The following is a 24,572-nucleotide window of genomic DNA, read 5'->3' as shown; positions in this document are numbered from 1 at the left end:
TCCATGAGGCTTTTCTGATATTCTGTGTCAGAACACAGATGTCATTCATTTGATTCAAGTGCAGAAAATATAGGTATTTGACCCTAACTTTAAAAGAGAGGGCTGCATATTTGCCTAAAACTAGAACTTTATTACTATTTCACTAAGGTCTTTTTTCAGTAGAAACAAATATAGGCAGTATTTTAATATGCATATCCATCACATATATTAAAAGTTCTTTTTGTTGCATATATTTAGATTAGATTTCCCTTTTAAACTGTTCTTTTTAAGAGAAAGCAGACAATGATCTTGCCGTCATTATTATCAGGCAGGAGTCAATTTGCTTATACACAGAAGCTCAACTACTGTGAGTAAAATGGATAAAGACAAGAGACTCCAAACTTACTCATGCATCAGTGACCGTACCACCGTGTTGCCATGGACGTGAGACTCAAAGAACAAGGTGTAGAGGTATGGCAGCAGGGAGTATCTGATCCGGAGCGCAGCTCGAGCTATCTTGGCAAACTCTGCTCCAAAGACTGCTGGGTCTTGAGCCTGTGAAGGAAAAGCTTTGATTTGCAGTGAGCGTTACAATAATGGATGCAAATTCAACAGAGAATCCTGCGTGCACCCGAAGGGAAATTGTTGCTGGTATAATCCTATCATTATAGCGAATATTTTTATAAGCAAAGGTGATGATTTGCAAATGGGAAGATGTGTAAAGAACTACAAGTGTGCTCTGGTACAGAGAAAGAGAAACAGAGGAAAAAGAGAAGGCAGGTAGCCTGCAAACAAGGGCAGAAACATAATTAGTTTATAAATATTTTTGTACAAGGATGAAAAGTGGGAGTAAATTCATGGCCTTGCAAAAGCTAATGGGAATGACCAAAGTTGCTGTGTGCAATGGGGAAAAATCTCCAGTCTTACGAACCTCAGCTTCAGTTCTCCTCCTGTGCCCATTGCTTTGGGTGCCCCACGCAGACAGATGTTCTCTGGAGCAAGAGGGGAATGAATGCTGGATCCCACCATCAGGCGGACATTTTGGATCCATTTAAAAACCAAACTGTTCATCCACTGCCACTTGACATGGAGCACACAGCCCATGGCAGTGCCAGTGCCAGGAAGAGCTGCATCTCCTCTAATCTCCTTGTCTTAACTTCACCAGCCCTAAATTGGGCTTACCAATAAGGCATCAAGCTCCCTTCTGCCTGCACAAAATTCCCTCACGAGATTCAGTTTGCTCATCCAAATCACAGAGCAAATAACACATTCCGAGGATAATGGAACAGAAAGTTCCAAAAGAGGAACAGAAGTACTGGAGCATTTTGTACTATCCAGTACTTTTCAGTCAAGAAGAGTATTAACTAAACCATTTGAAATCCACAGTGGGATAGGCAAGGTGGATGTTTATGGTTTTATTTTGACATCTAACTTAATGCTAATTAAGTTCAATGTTTAAGTTAAATTTCTCCATAACTATGTCTATATCAGAATAATCTTTCCTGCTGCCTCTGAGCTCTGGAGCACCCATCTACTTCTTCAAAGCTTGCACTGTGTTGTTGCTGTTGTAAGTCTAACACTGTATGAATATTGCCAAAGTTCAGGAAAAAAACAGATCTCTGAGGTGGTGCTGAGTCACCAAAACGCCGTGTTCATTTCTGTCAGAGAACACGATGTTTTAAATGGCTTTAAGTGGTCCAATAAAATCCAGTGTATCCTCTGACACTTCTGTCATTAGGTCATAGCTGAGTCGCAGCTCTCCTCACTTTTCCTATTAAATTGCCTATTAAGTCTTGAGAATGTTAATAATGCTCACTCACCTGGGTCACATCCCACTTTGCGTGCCCGAAGGGACAAGTGAACCTGCACAGATAAGGGGCCTCTAATTTTAGTAAACAACAGTAAATAGAAAATAGTTATCTGTAACAGCACCTAAAGCCCCACAGCCACTCTTTCTCCTAGAGAGAAATACCAGCACATCTCAGGAATTATTGCAGATGACAGGTGCATGGGAACTGCCAGGTCATGGCCTGAACCAGTGGTTGAGCACCAGGTGAGAGGCATAGCTAACACGGGGAGCTAACCCCTCCTCACTCTCATTTAGGAGATAGAAGCATCTCTGGATAGAGATTACACTCTTCTTGAGCTGTCACAGCTCATCAGGAAGGGTGAGCTACTTCTTCTTTGTCATCTTCCCTGACTCCACAGTGCTTATACCGCAGAAGGCACTGCTATTGCCTTCTGTTGTTCCACAACAGAGTAAGTTCCGATCCTCTTACACTGTAAGAGCATAAGAGCACTGTAAGTTAATGTTCCTGCTTTGCCCTGCTTCTGGATGGACATCATACTGTCATGCAGAAGTGGCCTTTCTGGGAGTTATAAACATTACAACATTTTGATCACAGGGCTGTGAAGAAAACGGAAGGTTAGCTCATAATCTTAACCCCAATATTGCACAGATCGGTTTACAGAAGAAAAAAGTAATAAAAGGGCAGTTACTGAACTAGCACAATATTTCCATCAAAGCTGCATGTAACACAGTGTGCTTATGAAGAAAGCAAGACTTGCAAATTGTTCGTAGTTAGAAACAAGATGATACTTCTATCTGAGACAAGACTTGAAAGGACTTTATGATAAGTTGAAGCTGCAGCTCAGGTCTGAGGTTGCATTATTTCATGCCAGCCATGAGCTCCTTGGCTGACAGCACTGCCACCTGACCTTGGAACTTCTAACTCTTTGTCTGAAACTTGTTTTTAAACAGCAAGGTTCGGTATAAGGACCTCTCTCCACTTATTTTCAATACCTCCTACTAAACTTGTACAAGCACTGAAACAAAAACTGACATTAGCAAGTGAGGAAAAGATGTGTGGACACTCAGCAGCTCTGAAATAAAAGCTGGGCTTCAGTAGATAAAAGATGAAAAGAATAAATCTTACCTCTACAGGGCTTCCAGATGTTAGATACTATATATTTTTTCAGAATTCCTAACTAATCTTGACATTATGGATAGGAAAAACTTGCGTCACTTCCTCTTGTCAGTGCAGCACTCCTTATTACCCAGTTAAGCTTACCCATGAATGACAGGTTAATTTCTGAGAAAGTAATACAAATCATCTTTGTCAATATAGTAGTCATAGACTACAGCTCTGCATAACTTTACTTACAGCATTTCCCTCTGCATTGTGGTTTCTGGAAAATGGGTAGAAGGAACCGAGCTGCGTCCAGCGCAAACAGAGCTCGTAGGTTGTGTTGGAGCCAAACCCACAGATGTCAGCACCAACCTGAAGAGAAGATATCACTGTGTGAGTGTTTGTGATTGTGGCGGCTGAGGCCCAAAATGAGAACCCACAGAGGATTCTTAATAAGAATAATGTGTTGGAAAGAGATGCTGATTTCTGATGACTTCGTGAGAATGCTGCGGGATACGATGACACAAATTTTGCTGGGAATGAGATTTCACTGACTCCTATAGCCTACATATCATTGTGGAAGATCTGAAATATTTCAGTAATTATACAAATCCTCCAGCCCAGCTTGCAAAGTCAGAAACCTACAGAGGCACGTCAATGATAAAACACTTCATGGAATGAGGTCTGTTTGGGGTGGCACACGGTGATTTAATCTGAAGCTGGCAGTGCTATTTTTGTTTCTCTTTAAGCAGCCAAGATTGATGACATTTAGCTTTCCTTAATCTGCAGTTCCTTACGCCGTGCAGGCTGATACTGCTGGCCATCTCAAGCAGCTTATTTTAGAAAACATTTGAGTTAATTTAAAGTGATATTGGAGACGAGCCAGCAATTGCCCGAAGGACATCAGACTCACAAAGGGGATGCCAAAGAGGTTGAACTCCAGCATGCCGATGATGGAGTAGTGCATGTCCTTCCACTGCGAGTTGTTGTCACCCAGCCAGTGACCAGCGTGCTTCCCGCTGCCGACGAAGGTAGAGCGACTCAGGACAAACGCTCGCTTCCCAGTTGCCTGCTGGACAACGCTGTGGCAGAATGCAACAAGGTCATTGAAAATAAGAGCGGTAACCAAAAACAGTCATATGATCAGCGTGAGCTTTCCAGCACAATTTTATCTGAGATGGTGTTATTCTTGAAACTTTTACTACCCTGATGTGAGTCATGTGAAAGTGTGGCTCCAAAACTGTAAACAATGGAAAGTTCTACTCAATGCCCAAAGTAAACAATTAAAATCTATCTGATGCATGAAACACTTTGTGTCAGATATGTCTAGGCTTCCAGAAAACTATTTTGCACTTCAATTATTCTCAATATTGTCTCAAAGTGAAAATTTAAAAAAAATTATTTCTATATTAACTCATTTTATTTAATGTCCTACCATTTCTTAAGAAGTAAAATATATATGTATTTTTTTTCAATATAAGATTTATTTAGAGATTTGTATTGGCAAACAAAGTCCTAATATCCTGGACTTAAAAGTTAGGGCAAAAAAGAAAGAAACGTCACCAAACCAACATTTAAAATCAATACAGAAAGCAAACACATAATCTTTCAAAATGTCATCCCTTTCTTGTCCCCTGATTTCCTTTATCGTTTGATTTATGAGATTTCATTACAGAATTGGTGCCAGAATGAATTTTTCCTTGCCTTTTAAAAGTGATTTTGCTCACCATCAGAGGATGAATAAAGTACAATATGCCTTATTAACAAATCTATTAAAATGTTGATCAATATAGGATAATCTCTGTATGGAATTAGATACTGTAATACTACAGATTGCCAAAACTCAGGTTCAATTCTGCACAAAACCCCTTAAAATATCTGGGAAATCCCAGCCTGAAATATTAACCACGCTGCTTACCATCCACCTCCTTCTCACTTTGCTTAATGAGATCTGTGCAAGAGCTTTCACCCATGCTTGTAATGGCCAACACATCACTTTGTTTCTGTAGTGCCTCAAAGGCTTTAAAATGTATCAACATTTGCTTCCATAGGAAAAAAAATTACCAATCATGTACAAAACCACACCAAACTCAACATCTTCCATATAGGCTTACGAATATGATGCTTATGGGCTGTGCAGAGCAAGAGATCCAGTTCTTGGCCAAGAGGGACCTGCTTGGTTTGTGTTGTAGGGCCACCACCAAGCTCAATGACTGTATTTTTGAGCACTGCGGAGGGCAGGAATCTCTTTTTCCTCAGTCTTTTTAAGAGTGTCCTGCATACAAGTCCTCTGCTTTGTCTCTACAGTACGAATTTGGCTCTGCTTGCAAAAGTAGGTGCAGATGAGGGCAATATTGGATCGATGCAACTATGATCCAGATCTGCACAAACAATTTACAACACGCAATTTATTGGAAAATTTTCAATCTATCATGAATCACTGCTGAAGTGATTCTAATGCTCTCAAATATATTTGTGGACTGAAATTATTTACAGAATATTATGTGTGAATAGCTCTTGGCCCTATGCTGTGCACAGGATGGTTGTAGCTAGTTTGTTGTATCCAGATTCAAGCCATTTGACTGCATACATGGGTGAGATGACACATTTCCTATTCTCTGGCTTCATTAGCATAATTCTTGGAATTGTTTTGTATACGATTATGAATTTGTCATTCATTTCAGCCAATATCCTACAGCTGATGCTGGTATGCTAAATATTCTTGGCTTCTTCCACTGCTGAAGGAAGTTTGGCTGAATAAAATAAGCAGCATGGGAACACGTAATATTCACCACCTTGGAGGAGGCTGAAAGACAACCCTGGTGGAGGCTCCTCCAATGGGAGAACCTTTGAGGAGATTGGGATGCCTGGGTTGCGTGGCTAGTGAGAGTAATGGCTGAGAGCTTTCTGCTCTGCTCAGTGAAGCTGGGCTGCACAGGAGCCAGCAGATTGCTTCTGGCTTTTTCCCAGAGCTTTCCTTCCCCCTGGCTTGGCACAGAGCTGCAAGTGCATCAACACCTTAAATAGGCTCACTTAGCCACCTCCCCTGGATGCCTCCACAAAAAAATTGGTACAAATGTGAGCTAAGTGCTGAAATAAACCAGCCCAAGGACCCCTGCTTTGGCACTTACATTGTGTCATTAAACATATCCATGTCTTAGCTCTCTGCTGGAAAAAGCGTGATTTGTCCATTTGATTTAATCAGTTTCCATGTCACTCCAGCCTGGCAGCTGCAGAGTCTGATTGTGCAAGCCCATTTTGTGTGCTTCCCTGTTGCAAAGGGACAGCTTTACAGTAGCCTATAACAACTCTGCTGCAATGCAGCTCAGCCATGTCCCCACAGAGCTCCAGGCAAAATGCTGCCCGCCAAGATCAGAGGTGGCTCCAACAGCAGCAGGGAAGTTGAGTATGGATCCTTCACCAGCAGCCATGGAAGGTCCTTCGCTTGGGCCACTGCAGTGAAGGGAAGGAGGAATCTCCTGTTGCTGCTCTGGCACGGGAACAGCTCTAACACTGGGTGGGAACATCTTGCTCTCCTTGCAGGAAATAAGCAGTCGAAGAGCTAATCCTGATTTTAGCTGAGAAAAGTAAATGTGGAAAACATTCTGCTTCCTCTGCCAAGAGTCTCTTTTCTTGAAATACTTAATGACAAACAGCAATATGAAACGTGTAGCTGCTTCTTATTAGTTACTATTACAGATTTCCCAGGTAACAGCAGCTGCTTTTAAAATGTCTCACCATCACCTGAAACCCACTTGTAGAAACTCTTAGAGAACTCACTGGAAAGTTGGAGCAGTCTGTGACCAGCCAAAGAGAGAGTGGGTGTTGTAGTGCTCCCCCAGGTAAGTCCTGGAGTCGGGACACAGAGTCTTTTGAGCCAAGGAGCGATCAGTAATGCCTGAGAAGGACACAAAACATTGCATGTCACAGTTCAGATCTCTTTGTATTTCTATGCTTTTAGGAGTGAAAATGTCAAGGGACTTGGAAAGAGGAAAAGCTGAAGAACTGCAGGATCTGCACCAATTGGAGATTAGCACACAGCTGTAGGCACAAGTGTTCTGACAGTATGGAGTAACACCTACTAATGAGGCTCAAATTCTATGTCCAGTAATTCAGAACATCTGTACAGGCATCATGTAGCCAGAGAGAAAACTTCTGCATTGCTAAGTTAAGAATATGTATATATACTCTTCACATAGTTACAGATTTTCCATAATAGCAAGGAAAAAAAGTAGTTAAAAAACCAAAATCATCACAGAAATTCAGATGCCAAGGGAACTTGTGTGTTCACATGAAATCATGACATCCAGGTTTGGATTAGTGCTCAGCTGCACATGTTGGTAGGCAGCATGACCCTGCCCTACTGCGGCAAAATTCATGGCTCTTTTTTCCCCTGAAGACTTAGGAGGCAGCAGGACTGATGGAACAGCCCCAGGCAGCTCGTGAGCAGGGAGCAGGGCTGTCAGGGCTGTAAAGGGGAGGGAATCGCATGAGATGCAGCAGTCCTTGGGAGGCCATCTGCTATGGCTTGACACTGCACGGAAGAGAGCAAGGACAGATTATAATGGATGTATTCACACGTGGATGGGTTATGCAGTAACTCTCCATCAGCAGATCACAGGCAGTGGAGGCAGCAGCAGCTTTTTGCCTTCAGTAATAGTCAGGGGCAGCCCTGACCTCGCTGGCACAGCTCCGATCCAGCTGAGCCAAAGGGAAGAAATATGAATTGGCTGCACAGATGCTGCCTGGTCTTTGATCCCACATTAAGGAGATGCTGGCAAGACCCATTTGGTGTGGAAAATGTGATTCTCATCCTCTGCAGGTAGCCTCCCTGAAAATGCCGTATGCAATTCAGCAGGAATTGGGCAGGTCAGACATTTGGGTTATATACTGGATTTATTTTTAGAGATGGAGTTGTCAGTGTTACAAAATCCTCTACCTCCCAAATAAATAAATAAGAGGCTGACAAATAGACCTCCTTTGCATGCTTAAATGAGTGCAAGCATTATTGTAAATATCTATCAGTGAGCAGGAAACTTCAATGCCAAATCACACTTCACTGTATGTTTGTAGTTCTTTACTACAAAGCGCATTTCTCTGCACCTGAAACCTCATTAGGCTGGGTCACCAATGCTGGAATCCTCCTCTTTGAATCTTTAGACAAAAAGGCTCCAGTATGGCTGATCTGCTCAGAAATACTTTAATTTGTAGGTAATTTCCAAGAAACCCTTACTGGAAGAGCATTAAAGAATACACTGAGGTTCTGGGAAAAGTTACACTTAATGTCCCAGTGACACTCAGTTATGAACCCTGTAAAACGAGGTGTGGTATGAAAGCAAATGCTGCCACGTAATATCATATCTTTGTGTTTCATTCCTATTCTGAATACTTTTCATTCTGTCTCAGTAATATAGATTGCACATTAATCTCCACTGTAAAGTGTTTTATAGAAAATTGATTTGAAGGACTTCTGTTTTTAGAAGGTCAAACCATGGGTCCAGGTGATTGTGGTTATGATATAGAAAAGGAAACTGAAGGCTGCCTTGCCAAACACCTGAGACACTGCTGCAGGCTCAGGTGCCCACCACAACAGTGAGCTCCAAAAGCCCTGCTTAGGGAGCTCCTAAGTTCTTGTTGGACTGGGCTGCCCAGGTCCCACCACCATATACCTGCTCTGGACAGAGGTGTGGACAGCTGAGGGCAACACAGTGTTGGCATAAAGTGGAACACCATAAGAAGCACTTAAATATTGATAGAAAACATCAGGTAACAGCTCTCCCACACCTTGGAATAAATGCCTCAGGCTTCTGTCTGCAGAATGAAGACCAACACTGTGAACTGCAAGAAGGAGGAGGTGCATTTGCACAAGCGAACTTGATCAAGACCCACAGTGCTGAAAGATGGCCATTGCAACAAATAGTTTCCCCCAAAAGGGAACAAACATCTAAATCGTATTTTAAAGCTCTGCTTCTGATTTCAATAATTTATGATGTTTTTATTAATTTATGTCATGCTTTAGTTATATTTAAGTTTCTCTTGTACACTGAGTGAAGAGAAATGAGCTTTAATAAATAAAAGGAAGAATTCACGTGACATTACAACAACCTGAAGAGGAAAAAAGGACATTTCCAGGACTGCACTGTCAATACCTCATTTATGTCCCAGTTTCCTGTTGTACTTTAGCCTTGATGAGGCAGCAGAGCTATCTTAGGGAAATGTTGGCTGGATTCAAGCGAGGAGCACTGGCACTAATTATAAGCACTCAGGGCTTCCAGGGGGAGAATGAGCATGCCATTATCTCTGCTACTGTAAGAGGTGTTCCCCTTCTTAACAGACTCCCATAGGCCTGGGCATTTTAAAATTTAATTTTAGCCTATAGATCATGTCTAATAAAGGACTGTTTTTTGTGGGTTTTTTTTTTTTCCTGAAAGAAAAAATAATTAAGGTATCAGGGGTATGCAACCTTTTTTGTCATGAGTTGTAGAAAAGCCAGGAACTGCCCAGCCCTTGGACCCTCAGTGATGGTGGCAAGACAGGGGAGTTCCTCCTTCCGTAAATCTCCATCTGAGTTTATAGTTATTTTGCCCTTTCTATGGAGAAGACCTGTTGCTCAGAGAATGTCAGGGAAGGCCATTTTTCAAGCTCTGTTGGAAGGCTGCTCTGGTAACCAAACAAGGTATTTTTGGTACTGTGCTAAAGCTGAGCCAATTGTGTCCTGAATAAATCTGTAGTACTGCACTTGGGAAAAGAGAAGAAAGAAAATTTTCCTAAGAGTTTATGAAAGAGATTTGCAAAAAAGCTTTACTCACTAGGAATGTAAGGAGGGTTATTGATATCATTAGCAGCACATCCAGGAAGTTGGCCTGTTAAGTCATTGGATGGTTCATTCATATCCTTTAATAAAAAGAGTAAGACATGTCAAAAGCCACGTTTTCTGTTTTGAAAAGAAGGGAAGGAAAATATATTCAGACTTACAATCCAGATCCCATCGTAGTCAAGGACATCCTTAAACTCCAGACACAACTGCGTCCACCATTCCACTGTCCTGGGGTTGGTGTAGTCAGGAAACACTGAGTATCCAGGAGGCAAGGACTAGAGTACATAGGTACAAACGTCCAGATACTTTTTCATTTCTGCTATGCACCTTCTTTAACACTTTGAAGCAACAGTAGATTCAGCACGTAAGAGAATTTAGTAGACTCACCTTTCCAATAGCAGGAGTTATGCCATCAGAGTTGTTTATCCAGACTCCCATTTCCTGTCCGAGGTCATATGGCCTGTAAGTACCTGGTTCTTCATCCTTGCTTATAAACGGGTCCTAAAAACAGTGGTTAGACTTGCTTTATCTCAGAGACGATGGTTACTTTTTCTACTTCTACATTTCAGTACAATTTGATGTTATTAATACACACTGCAAAAATGTTGGAAGAAAACAGTGTTAAAACTTAGTAAGAGTAGAGAGCACGTAATACTTTAGAAAAAGTCATTAAAGAGTTGCTGGTGTTTCTTGTGTGAGACCAAAGTTAAGTGAAGTTAATAAGTACCTTCACGTTTATTTTTACGAGATTATATTCAACAAATTTTAGAAGAGGCACCAAATTTTAATTTCCTCCCTCCTGAGGTCACTAAACTTGGCATCTCTGGATTCCCTCCAAGATAACTCCCATATCAGCTTATCCAGCTTCAGCAGCTTAGCTTTGGAACACCTAGAATATCTCAAAGAGCTTGAACTTGGGACACATCCAACCTTGTTAGTCATCTCTTCAGACCCGATGTCAACTGCAGTTGTTTTATGTCAACCCGGTGCAAAGTAGCCCAAGTCCTCCACATCAAGTGGCCAAACTTCTCTGTTCCCAACAGGTGTGAAATCACCAGCAGCTTACATCCTGCAGATCATGCCTCCTGCCACCATCGTGGCTCAAGAGTAATCACCAACTCCCATTGCTGCCAGTTACAGAGACACTGCCAGTTTCTCTGCCCCAGGATGGCCATCTATGGCCATCTAGCTCATTGAAAGGAGGCCTAAACTGTGCCTGGGTAGGATGGTGGCCTGCCATACCAGTAAGTAATAATAGTAGGAATACTTTGAGATGACAGTGAAGAACTCTGCTCAGCAGCCAAGTGGGAATAAAAGGAGGTTAGTGTGCTTAGCAGAATGCCCCTAATTGGGAGCAGCTATCTGCTTTGTATTATTTAGAATGAAGGAAGTTTGCAGCCATTTTAGAAGGGAATTCTTCCCTTTTCTCTTAGACAATGTTATCCCCTCAAGCTCTGCTTAAGGCAAAAAAACTTTCAGTTACTACACACAAGAGACAGAAATGCAGCTGAAACAATCCTTCCTTGAGCAATAATTCAAAGGAATTTTAATTAAAAAGTTATTGGAGTTTAAATACAAAACTGAAGGACAAAAAATATATGATCTCAAATGGTAATATCCTTTAAGGGCGTGCTTTAAAATTCATTTTAGTGCCTAAATTAATTGCCTGATTTACTTGTAAGCCCTATGACAGCTATAGCCCTAGTGAGGAAATTGTATTCTTCCATGTGTCAAAAACAAAAGCCCCTGCTAAACCCTCACCTTAACTGCAAAATAAAGTTCAGCTTTAACTATGTAGCTCCAACATCACTTCCATAATTAAAGAGTGTAAATGCCTATAGTGTTTTTAACTCATTGAATAGTTCAGCTTTGGAAAAGAGAAAACTGTCCATCTGCTGTAATTATCTTATTATTGTGGAAAATATGGCTCTCAAGAGACTTGAAGACTGGAAGAAATCAGCTTAATTAGCTACTCCTAATCCAAACTTCTGGTATCCTTCAGCTGAAAGGTTATTCCTGTGCATAAATCTAATATATTATGCAGGTTTAGCTATGTCCTAAAGAGAAATAAACTCTCCCAGTCCTAGTTTTGCATTCCATTGGTTGTTTATGGGAGAAGGAAGTTCCTATCCGTTAAACCATCCCTAATTCATCTTTTATCAGCTCTTAAAGAGGAGATGCTGAGCAACCATGAGCACCCTCTGACTGGCTGCTCTGAAACCTGTGGGTCCCCTAGCACTTACCCAGACCAGCACAATTTCACCTATGGCCTCAAATTTAGATTTTAACTCACATCCATAAAAACTCATTTCTGGAAATTTTAGCCTCTACAGCTCGTAGAGCTGGATTTTAAAATGCTGAAGATATTAAGTCTTGTTTTGAATCATAACCATGTTTGTACTGACTTCTTTTCTAAAAAAAAAAAAAAAAAGAAATTCTCACTCATGTAATTCCTAGCTGTTTTCATTTTTCAGTGTGCTTTAATGGAAGGTATGTAAGGTATTTAATTAGAGCTCCTCTTCAGTAATAATGTTTATAATTTTCCATTCTAATATTTTTTTTTTTTACTTTCAGAACTTTTCTTTGTTTCTAAACAATACATTTGTTCTGACTCAGAATGCACCTTATTCAGCACAGTAATGATGACAAAGTACTGACATTCATGCAAAATCTCCCTTACGTGGAGGTTGCCTCTGAAATACAGCAGGAGAGAGAATTGCTGATGGGCTACACTGAGAGCAGCCACATTGCTACCAGAGTGACCACAGGGTGGCTGCTCTCAGTGTAAACACAGAGAGCTCTCAGCATTGAATGCAAGGGGATTGGGCCTCTGGATGGTGAGGCACCAGCTGCACACCAAATAGAGATGTGCAGAATCCATTCACAGCCCTTTCACTGGTGGCTTTACATGACATGAAGTGACAGCAATCAGAGCACATCTCCTGAAATCAACATAAGGTAGCCAACAGTCTGCTGCACTTGGGCAACTTACTCATTACTGTCACTACTCAAGGAGATCTAAACAGAAAATATTTTTTTTCTGTATCAGACTGGATTATACTCGCCTTGATTGCAGTTAGAATGGCTCTCATTTGGGAACAAAACTTTTCATATTGTTCCAGCTCCTGACTCAACTTATGGGAATGACGGAGATCACTAACAAAAATAACAGCCAAAATTTTACAGAAATAATAGTAGTTGTATATAATGAAGGAAAGGTAGAAAATGTCACTAGCAGTGCCACCTGTACTTCCCAGGAGATTTTCAGAAATGGACAGCAAATTGGATCTTGCCTATGCTTTTTCTCACAAGCGTATCTAAAGGCATGGAGCACAACACAGTCCTTGTTTACAGGTTAGTGGAGAGGGGGAAGAAGGGGGTCCTCTTAGTATTCACATGGGCTCATTGCATAATTGAAGAATGGTTACTATACTCCTTGTATCTGCCTAACTTCTGAGTTCAGATTTATATAGCAACAGCTACTTGCCATGCTCTAGCAAGCTCTGGAAGTGCTTTGAAAGCATTGTTGAAGTTCACAAGTTAGAAGATAATGTACCTCACCCATTATAATGTGACTTCACCCTTGTAGCTTCCTATACAGCAGAAAGTGCAAAACAATTGGAGACATCCTAACTGATGAGAAAGGACTGATTACCATGTATTTACCAAAGGGCAAGAGTGTGTACAGGAAGAGCTACCCCAAACTCAGTGCTTTACTCTATATTCATGTCTCACAAACTAAAGATAACTCAATAAATAAGCAGGTAGTGTTTAAATGTTTAAACACTAAAAAGTGTTTAAAACCTCTAAGAGGCTAAGTGATCTTTAGAGAGGTGTTGAAAGATGGAGGGAGCACAAACTGCAAAGCAATTGGAAAGAGCACTCATTTCTGTGTATGTGCTCAAGTACAGATGGGTTAGCTATTTATAACGATGTATCAAGTTAATTTGGGGCTAATTTTTTCTTGAAATTGCTCTCCATCAGAGTGACTTAATAATGTTACTGTTTAAGAACTGCACCTTGGACCTCCAAGGACAGAAGCTTCCTCCAAGAATGGAAGCTTACAATGCTGCACCCCAGTACTTCTCACAATTTGCAGATGCAGTAGCACTGGGACAGGTAAGGACATGTACACTTGAATTGCTGGCAAACAGTCCCACCATAAAGGCTGCTATTTCCATTACCAAAATGTAGGTGAGCACTCAGTGTGGTTTTGTTTAAAATTCCTGTCTGTGAGTGCAATTCTAGTGCAAAAAGTTGAAAATTAAGTCAATCGTAAGTACAGAGCAGGCTTTTTTTAATGAAGCTACAAGCAGACCTGTTACATTGCCAAGGAATCTGGTAACTGTTTTAAAAGGAGAAAACACTGCCATGGATCTTTGAGGTACTGCTTGGCCCATCCTCAGCATTATGCTAAATTTCCCAACAGATTTTGGAGGAAAAATAAGACCAGAGAGATACTTCTGACTTGCTATGAAGAATGTCATTTTTAGATTGGGAAACTGCAGAAGCTCCCAGTTACCTTAGCTTCAGGAAAGATTTAATATACCATCACCAGTGAAAAAGACACTATCCCACAGATTTGGACTCTGCTGTTCAGTGTATTTTTCCTCAAGCCTTTGAAGACAACGCCATTGATCAAGGGGAAAATATGACTTATTTTAAAAAGGCTGGATCAGTGTAGGGCTCAAACATCTGTGGTCTGCCCCTTCTCAATTCATCTGGATTAACTGGTAACGTTACAAGGATGAGTCACCAATATAATGGAGGCAAAAGTGATGCAGATCTTTGTCATATGAGGCAATTTTTCATAGAATTAAGGGAATATTACTGCCATTCTCCAAACACTGGGGGAACATTGTCTGGAGACCGTGAAATCCAGGTATTTACTAGACATTCAGACTGGGGCATCTGTGAGGGAGAGCCACTACAAAGAGATCTGAAGCTCACACTCCATTAAAAGGGAGTAAAATAGCTTTGTTCATTTAAACTAGTGAAAAAGGGCTGAGGGAGAATAAGCTTCTGCAAATAAGTATATCAAGAACACAAACAGCAGGATGTGAGACTGGCAATTTGAGCTACGTAAGAACCTAATAAAAGGTATAAGCTGATCATTTAGGTTGGAAAATAGAAGGTGGGAAAAAAGACTGGAGATGTCCCTGCAAGGTCGTTGCCTCCTGTGGGTCACCTCAACCTGATCATTTATTATATATGTGTTTATTTATTTATTTATAGCTGCAATTTAAGGCACTTTTTTTTTCTAATCCTGCCCCTTGTGATCACAGTGAATAGATTATGACTCTGTTCTCTTCCGCAGCACTCTGTGCCCACTTGCTCCTTTCTCTGGGTCTTAGCACCCCTGCACTTTCCCATCACAGAAATGGGAGGTCATGCCACCACCCCTGCCTTTTAGCCAGGCTGTACACAACTGTGCTGCAGTAGGGCCCTGCAGAGCAATGTCTTATGGACTCATCAAAGACTATTATTTAATTGACTCGCCACTAGCTTCCACACCACCACTGACATTTTCTGTCTCTACTGTGGAGAAAAGTAATGTCAGTGCAAGGACATCTATGGTGACTGCTGGGGGGAGATGGCAATCTTTCTGGAAAACCTGACAAGGGAAAATGGAAATCTCTGATTTTCACTTCTGCTCAAATTAATTCTTTTGAGTTTCCCTCCTTGGAGATGACCAAAGGCCATCTGGACGTGGTCCTGGGCAACCAGCTCTAGGTGTCCCTGCTTGAGCTCAGCCTTGCACTGGATGACCTCCATAGGTTCCTTCCAACCTCAACCACTCTGTGATTCTATACATCAATACTGATTAAAGGTTCAGCATACGTTTTCCACAATTTTTTATGCAAACAAATTTCTCTTACATTAATTCAGATGAAAAAAAGAAAACAAAAACATAAGACAACATGATTTATAGTTACTAGCTCCCCAGATTGATTGTGAGTAGATCTTTTCCACTATTCAGCTATTTCTGTCTGCATGTTAAACTCATTTGTTCATTATCAGAAAAAGAACTGCATTAAAGCAATGCTATCTCAACTCAGACCTGAAAAGAAGCAATTTTTTTCTTAGATGAGTGGAAAAAATGAAAGAAAATTGATGTTATGGTAAAGAGATAATACTGGCACACACAGGTATCTGATAAATGCAGCACATTTAAATGTGACGTCTGCTGAAATTGTTGTTCAGCTCTTCTCAATAAATGACAAAAATAGAAGATGTTCCACAACAGCGTGCACGCGTTAGCACCTGGATACTGCTATGAGCACTATGATGCAAATAGTTCTTATAAATGGAAAAATAATTAGCAAGATTTTTAATTTACCAGAATAATGACACTGTGCATTCCTGCTGTCTTCAGCTCTTTGATGTACTCTGGCAGACCTGCATAATTTGTTTTGTCATATGTGAAGTCCAGGCGACGATCCATGTAGTCAATATCGAAATGCTGGACATCCTAAGCATTTTAAAAGCAAACATTGATGTATTTTAAACAGAAGATCAGAATGGGTGCAACCGTGTTCCTAGGGAATTAACCTATGAAATGAGACTTAAGAGATTGATTATAATAACCATTAATGACTGAGGCCAAATTCAGTCCCTATAAATTTATGTGGCAGCAATGGGCAAAATGGATACATGGAAGTCCTAGGTTAGCAACTACTTGGCAGTGATACGTGTCAGCTCTGCCATAGTTTGTGTTTAAAATGCCAGCACCTTACACTGCCATACACCAATAAACTGTTGTCACAGCATTAAAGCAAACCCAAGCCCAACCTACCTGCAATGCAGCCAGGAGCAGCACTTAAATCTCACGTCTAAAGCTTATTCTAAACATTCTTTTGAGCTTTGTAAAGATATGTAAAGATATTGTGCAGAAGTGGCTTGTGAAACCACTACATAAGATTATGAACCTCCTTTTGTTCTACGATTCTCTTCATGGGATAATCACATTTCCTCTAATACAATTTTATTCATCTGATTTCAGAATTTCAAAATGAGCACATACAGAGGAAAACTCATACTTACAAAGGGGATGTCATAGTGATGCATGCGCTTGGCAGTTTTCTTTACCACATCGAGGCTGGCATAACCCCACCGGGACAGATGAAATCCCAGAGACCAGTAGGCAGGCATGTGCGGGCGTCCAATGGCCTAGAGCAGGAATGAGCAATACAGAAGTTCAAATGGCGAGGTGAAGATTTTAGGGAGACAAATCATCCTGAAAGGCCAGGAGAGGCTCCCAGCTCATTTAAGCCACAAGGGCCAGAATACAAGTATCACACACACTTGGAATACCCCTTACTTTCTCAGACAGCTCACTGCACCACATACTTCGTTGTAAAATGTACAATATACTTTGCTTTAACATGGGTTTAAAAACAGTTTCTCCTGGTGGACCTAACCCTTTGGTCAACAAAAGGCAAATCTCCAGCACTGCACGCAATGTCAGCTTTGCTGATTTCTCTTGCCACATCCAGCTGAACTAATTCATCTGATGTTTATTTGAGCTGTCTGAAGTTTTAATCATATTTGCACACCTCCCTGATGAAATCCCGTTGCTCATGACTGACTGCTGATATTGCTGGCCCACAGCAACGTGTTGCCAGGTGTCACCAAAGCCCCTCAAGGTCAGAGTTACCATTTGCTCCATCAAAATTCTCAACTGAAACACAGTTATGAGTTAAGTATTACTTTATAAATATTTGATTTCCACCTGCTCCATGTAATTCAGCTGCAAATTTCATGAGGAAGCTTGTTTGCAAGCAGGGGAGTGTGAGGTGTCCTATTCTGCTTGCCAGGGAAGCTGCTGGGGCAGCAAACAACAATTGTAGGTCACTCTGAGGAAGATGGTGAAACCCTCCCTTGTCTCATTGCTATACACTGCTGTTTTCTGGGGGAGATATTTCAGAATTCACATTCTCATTTTAAACAGTTAGATCCCATGAAATTAGCTTTTGTTCAGTAATTCTAAGACCCTTGCAGGCAACACATGAAAGTCTAGTAGCTAGTAAGCACCCATGATTATTAATCAGTCACAGCTATTGACTCCCTTTGGCTAAGTAACCATTCCTCCTTTGTTTCCTTATGAATCTCCATACCTAATTATGCTAGGAAGTGGAAACAATTAAACTTGAATATTGACAGCTAAAATCCATCAACTTTAATTAGATAAAAGGATACACTACTGGCACTTCCTATCAGTTGCATGGCTAAGCCCTCCAGATATTTCAGTACATAGAGATATCTCTTTCTTCATGAATTTGTACAGAATCTGACCAGGGACAGCAATGCTGGACTTAAAATTGCTCCAGAAGATGTCACAGACTGTAGAGGTGATGGGAATTGCAAACTGCAGCGGACAGAAAAACAGATGGAGGAAAAGCAAAGGCTGTTTTAATGCCCCTGAGCAATTCACAGGGGAACACTCAGGGTCACTTGCTTGTCCACAAACAGATTGATGGTTTGTGTACAGACAGGTCAACTTCACGCATTCAGCATGACAGATTTGTCTGCACTGTACATTTTCACTGATTGGGATTTCTCACCTATGGCAAGCGGTAGGAGGCCAGAACACCTGGGGGTTAATGGTTTGAGTCCTTCCAGCAAGGACGGGCTGGCTGAGCACTGCACCCCTCATATGCCTGTTCCTCATCCCATTCTACCAGATTTAACCCTCTTCAGCCTCCTTATCTCCTATGTGCAGCTGGAGATGAAGCCAAGAGAAGTAAGCACGACTACCAGCAGCTTGGTACTGCACCGTTGCCATGAGAGGCCCTGGACAGATGAATATGGCCTCAAATCACATATGGGGACACCAGAGGGCAGAGACTTGCCATTGCCACTGCAGTGCAGTCTCCCCAGATGCACCTGATCCCACAGGCCATCCTTCCAGCTCTGCTAGGGTTTCCTGTGGAGAGCTGGGCAGGAACAATGGCTCAGGATTATCCCCTAGGCACCTGCAGCATAGTGCTGTGGTGTCCAGCACAGCACCTTCAGGGCAAGTCTGCTCCTCTATCACAACTGCACTCACCATACCACAGACAAATTCATCAGAGGAGGCAGCAGAACTTGTTTCAGCCCAGCTAGGCTGCAAGATGGTCTCTATGAACCCCACCATTTGTGTTCCAAAAGCATCTGCACAGTCTGCCTGTGTTTTCCCTGCAGTAAACAGAGGATGACCTCTCCAATAAAGGTTAAAAAAACAGAACAAAACAAAAGAACTCCCTGATGAAACAAAACCATTTGTGTACAGGCTTCTTCCCTTGGTTAAAAAGAAGATGGAGAAATGCTGATAAATATTAATCCTACTGCTGGATGCGGAGCCCGGTGCCCTGGCAAGATGCCTGCATGGCACAGAGACCAGCACCATGGTCATCCTCTGAGCTGGCTGCCATCAGTCCAGAGGCAGTGGGAGGCAGCCCTACAATGCCTCAGGTCTCTCCTGGACACGGGACACTGCTGGTATGCATGCTGATGAGCTTGGGACATTGCCCATGCCAAATTCAAGAAATGGATGGGGATTAATTTCCACCCTGTGTGCTGCACTGAGTGCCTGGTGAATGGCAGCGGGGCCAAGGTGAGGCTGTGGCCAGCGAGGCACCAGGCAGGGCCTTCCCCTGGGATGCTGCCTTGTCCCCAGAACTGGGAAATGCTTTGGGTTGGCTGCGCTCTGTACCATGGCTCTGCAGACCTCAGAGCTGCCCTGAGGTGTGGCAGTATTTTGTGACAGCATCCCTTGAGGAGTTTGGGATTACAGTTGAACAAATGGAAGAAAATCCACCTTGCAAGCAAGATATTAACTTTTAAAGCAATTAGTTCCCCAGGTTGGCCAGGCTGGAGCAGCTATGGTAAGCGTAATTGAAATGAATAGAACATTTGAAGAGGAAGGATGAAAACAGGGCAGCTGGGAAAACAAATGTTCTTTCTTCTAATTATGCTGCGGACTCTCTCTAATGGATCCCCCTGAAGCTTCCCGATAAAGTAAGTGGCATATGGTACCTACGTGCAGATGGATTGGCAGGGGCAGAGATGCGATTCTGCAAACCTGAAAGTTGTGTTGGATTTGATACACATTTAAGATCTAGTTAATTCATATAGATTGCATTCTGCATACAAATGAACATAAAATGCAGTGCACAGAGAAAATCTGATAGGCAAAACTGACTTGCAAAGAATCAGAAAAGGTAAATGAGGTATAGCAGGGGAACTGAGGGAGGAAAACATGAGAAATGCAGAAGCAGCAAACATATGGAGGATCCAAACTGAGAAAAGAAAAAAAAAGGAAAGAAAGATACGGTAGTGCAGAAGTAGAAAAATAGATCCTATTTTTCGATACCACCATTCCTCCTGCACTTGGTTCATAAATAACTGAGTGTTGTTTAATAGGTTCACTGTCAGTTTACCCAGGTTTGCGTAACTTAGCCTTACGTAATTTCTGAACTTTTCTCAGATGCACCTGAGAGCAGATACATCTGGGAGGTCTCCTGGAGATACTCCTCAGTGAGCAGTTAAAAGCCATGCCCAGAAAGCAGGTGAACAGCATTCCCTCTCCCTGTGTTGGGCTGTTGGACAGATGACATTATTACTATGGGCATCTCAAGTGGATGATGATGTGAACTAAATTATAAATGTCAAACAATAAAAGGCAGGTCCCTGTGTTACTGCTTAAGTAGGAGGCTGGGCTGGATTGCTCCTGAGGTCCCTTCCCCCAGAACTGTCCCACAGGTCTGAGAGGAGGAAGTAAAGCAGCACTTTGCTCTTAAAACAGAGTTGGAAGTCATGCACTATGCTCTGTTAGGAACTCACGTTTTACTGCTGTGCACTTTTACTCCACCCTGAGCGGACTCCGATGCATTTGGCATCCATGGTCCATTATGGCCTCTGGTTGCAGAGTCCCAGCTGGGCTCATCTCTTCAACCCATCACTGCTTCTTCCCATCCTCCCACAGATTTGGGGCATTTGCCATAATAAGTGAGATTACTATAAATGTTCTGCACACTGAACCTCTTCTGCAGTAGGAGAAAAGTATGATTACCCTCAAATAGATATATTTAACTGTGGCAGGACCAGCTCTGATTTGCTGGGAGCAGTGCCCCTCATGGCCGGGCTCAAGAATGGGAGGGACCAGAAGCATTGGTATGGAGGTTTCTTCTTCCCATCACACCATGCTCAACACACACCTGATAGTCACCATCACTGCTGCAGAGCTCAGTGATGCTGGCAGGCTACGTCCTGGAGCCCAGCTCATGAACTCTCTTGATCTGCTTCTCACAAGACACAGCAGGGCTCCTGCTTTCCACTCACTGATCTCCCACTGCCTCCATCACCCTTGAAGCCAGCTTAAAGCAGATTAGTGTGGCTTTCACTGCCATCCTTCTTTGCCCCAGGTACAGAAGGAGGAGCTGCTGAGCACTGCCTTACAGGCATCGGCCACATTCCTCCCTTCCAGCCCCTCTCCTTCCCCTGGTTGAGTCCTCTTACTGTGAGAGAAAACATAATTGAAAAATAGTCTTTTCTGCCTCTTCCACTTTCCCACATAGCTTGTACATAAAAGCCAAATCATTACCTTAGAGACTAATATGCTAATTGTAACATTTGTGATCTGGGAATTTCAGAATGTTTACTGAAGAAGTTATTATTTCACTGTGAAATTGCTACCATGCATTCGTCAGAATTCCCCAGACAGGCGAGCACAAGCTCAGAGAATACAGAGCAAGAGATTTTTTGTCCTGGTGTAGGAGACACCCACCAGCTCCTTATTTTCTCTGCTCCAGCTGCATTTCCAGAGAGGCAGGAGCAGAAGGTGAGCTGCCAGCACAGCCCAGCTGGGGAGGGAGAACTCTCTCATTTTATTTTCAGTTGCTGGCCACCTGCTAAGCCACAGAAACACTGCCTTCAAACACCAGCAAAAGACTTTGAAAAGAAATGGGGTGGATGGGTCTCTTGGCTTTTAATGCTTGATCACCGATGTGGAAGTACAAAAAACAGCTTTCTGGTTGATCTATGGCATTGGATCTGCAGGGTGGAAAGATGTGTATAGGCGTTGGGAGCTGCAGCCTTCTGAGAGAAGGAGCCAGGTTAGGGTAGGCATAGGGTATGGAGGCTTTAAACAGCCAGCAAGGGCAAAATGCTGCTTTCTTTAGCTAAAGAGCTTGGTTCCAAAACAGTGCTTCTGTGAAGGGCCCAGTTAATGCACCACTTGTATTTGGTGACCAGGAGGAGCATGTCACCTGCCATGTTTAGCCAGGTAGCTCTCACTGGGTAACAACTGCTTACACACTCCTGAAACAGCAATTTCCCCATGTATTCTCAGTTCTTTGGAAAATATTGGGCAACTGAAAAGCAAATAGTTATGCTGTACTCTGTGAGACAGGAGTAAATAAGGTTTTTCCACATCCCTGCTCTCAAATGCAGATACATGAGTTTTCATTAGTGAAACTAATTGGTCCAGAATGAACGGGCAGTTCTCCTGGCAATCGCAGGTTTGATGCCTTTGAAGTTCATTCTACACCTCGGTAGTCCAGCAGAGATAAAGCTCCCAAACTTTCCCATCTGTGCTCAGCATGCTTCCTGCTCCCAGTTCTGTGGCAGAGCAGGAGCAATACAAACCACCTTTTTGTGCTGAAGCCTCTTCAAGCGGGGTTTGAAACTTTGGCCACTTTCACCCAAGAGTTTTAAAACGTGCCCACGCGTCGAGTGTCAGACCAGGGGAGAGTGACTCAAATCACCCCCAAAATCCCTCATTCTGCCCTCTAGCAGTCAGACTGCTGCCAGACACCTCTCTGTCACTGTCACCAAGAAGCCTTTGGAAGCTCCAGACTACCCAGAGTGAAGAAGTTGCACCAGATCAAAACAAGCATGCGGGCTCTTTCTATGCATGCAAATAAAGCAAAAAAAATGATGGATGATTTAGACTAAGGGGAAGAAACAGCTGCTTTAATCATGTTAATAGAGCAGACTAAGCTCTTCATTGTTGTTTCCTCCTCTCATAAGCTCTCTGATTCATGCAAATCAAGGAGACAACAAAGGGGAAAGGGTTGGAAAATCTGTCCACCTCCCTCAGCCAAATACCAAATGAAAAACAAGGAGAAAACCACACTATCAGCCACGTGTTTGGATGGTTAGTAGAACACACAGTGTTCGTATGTTGTGAGATGTTGTGGGCCACACAATCAGAATCCAATGATTAACATAACTAACTTCTCCTTATGGAAAAATCCCAAAGTTGTAGCAATAGGGAAGTACCTCTGCTGTAGTAATTTGGTATATTCTTATCAGGTGCTGATAAGAAGGCTTTTGTTTACAATATCCACTGGTTTTTGATCAGCTCCTAGCAATGCTCTGCCTATCAGTATTTCTATATTACTTTTCAATGTACCGATAGGTTAGAATCATGGAGCAGAAGTATGTATAATTATAAGATTATACCAATGAAAGGAAGGTTTGAGGAGCACCTGAAGAGGACCACAGTATCAACATCTGGCTTTGAGGCAAATCTAGATCAATATTTGCCCAACTTGTTCTTACCAACTTCTGACAGGGCACATTCCCAGCCTCCTTGGATTGTCTGTTCAAGTGTTCAGTTCCTATTATAGTAAAAAAGGAATTCTCTGCCTCCAAATGTTCATCTTCTGCAGACTAGGGCAGCACTGTATTCCCATTGGAAACAAGGAGCAAGCAATCACCATTCTCACCACAAGAAGCCTGCTACTATTCCCCTGCTTAAAGTTTTGTGCCTAGTAGCTGAGCACAGCTGTGCAGGAGGGGGCTTCAGCAAAAATGCATTTCAATCTGTCCTCTGTTATTTTCTTTTTGATAACAGTCTGCACTCTCCTTAGTCTTCCTCTAATACTGATGTATTCATAGGACTTTTTTTTTTTTGCTGTTTGTCCTTCCTCACCACATCAACTGCCAATGTGTATGAGCAGTGGGACCAAGCTTTGGCTGAGTTCCCTGCTGCTAACCCAGCACTGATGGAGCTCCTTCCAAGGCACTGCCCCACATGCCCTAAGCAATTCCTACTAACCTCTGTGTATTGCTGAATGACATTTTCTGGAGTTGGACCAAGGAAGACATAGAAGTCAAGGATCCCTCCAATAGTACGGAAAGTTAACGATGGGTTCGGACTCAGAGAAACATCTGAAAGGAAAAAAAACAGGTACTCAGGACTAACTAACTTTGCACAATGAGTACGCGTGCTGGTCTCCTCCAACCATTAATGTGTCCCCCAGGTAGAGGTGCTTGGGGGTCATTCCCTGATGCTTTGCCATATGATCCAATGGGCACACAGGACCTGTACACAGGCTAGCAATTGTCCAGACTTTCTGCAATCTGCATCTTCTGACTGGCATCATGCAGCAATAAATCACAGAAACCCACACAGATAGGTTTGCCCAGAATCATTTGTCTCAGTTTCATTTATATCGCAAGGAACCACAAGCTTGTGCTTAGTGTTCCTCTGTGCTATTTTAATCTTCCTATTGGAAGTCATTGCCTGCCAGGAGAAACTGATTTTATAGACTGAATGAAGATTCCCCTTTTCTGAAATTATACTATTGGATTAACACAGTAAGGTGACCATGGCAACGCGCAAAACTACTCGCTGCAGACAAAATATAGGACTAACCTAAATTGATTTGATTCAGTTATGCCAGTCCCAGAGGAAATTTATTCCACCTTCTCCTTTCCCTGTATATGCATCTATTTTTTTAAAAATTAATCATATCTTTTCCCTGAAAATGCCTTACCTCGTTTAACAGTCATTCTGATGGAATCTCTTTGAAAACTTTGTAGCAATTACTGGAATCTCAGTTATGCAGCAGCCAGTTGTATTGTATCACATTGAAAAA

At 42.2% G+C, this 24,572-nt stretch overlaps 1 protein-coding gene across 1 annotated transcript in view; it reads right to left on the bottom strand.

Annotated features, from left to right (window-relative positions):
• The window catches only part of LOC116235496 (sucrase-isomaltase, intestinal-like), a 50,827-nt gene that overhangs the window by 13,877 nt on the left and 12,378 nt on the right, over positions 1-24,572 (bottom strand). The window contains exons 7-16 of the mRNA XM_090134386.1: positions 23,750-23,862; positions 16,750-16,875; positions 16,046-16,177; positions 10,093-10,206; positions 9,864-9,980; positions 9,698-9,782; positions 6,669-6,786; positions 3,802-3,970; positions 3,144-3,260; positions 386-534 (exon numbers count right to left, since the gene is read on the bottom strand). Coding sequence (XP_089990512.1) covers positions 386-534; positions 3,144-3,260; positions 3,802-3,970; positions 6,669-6,786; positions 9,698-9,782; positions 9,864-9,980; positions 10,093-10,206; positions 16,046-16,177; positions 16,750-16,875; positions 23,750-23,862 — 1,240 coding nt within the window. The remainder of the gene's footprint in view (positions 1-385; positions 535-3,143; positions 3,261-3,801; positions 3,971-6,668; positions 6,787-9,697; positions 9,783-9,863; positions 9,981-10,092; positions 10,207-16,045; positions 16,178-16,749; positions 16,876-23,749; positions 23,863-24,572) is intronic.

Source organism: Phasianus colchicus, chromosome 1, assembly GCF_987193195.1.
Source record: "Phasianus colchicus chromosome 1, bPhaCol1.hap1.1, whole genome shotgun sequence".
In the NCBI taxonomy this organism is placed as follows: domain Eukaryota; kingdom Metazoa; phylum Chordata; class Aves; order Galliformes; family Phasianidae; genus Phasianus; species Phasianus colchicus.
This window is presented reverse-complemented; position numbering and strand designations above follow the sequence as displayed.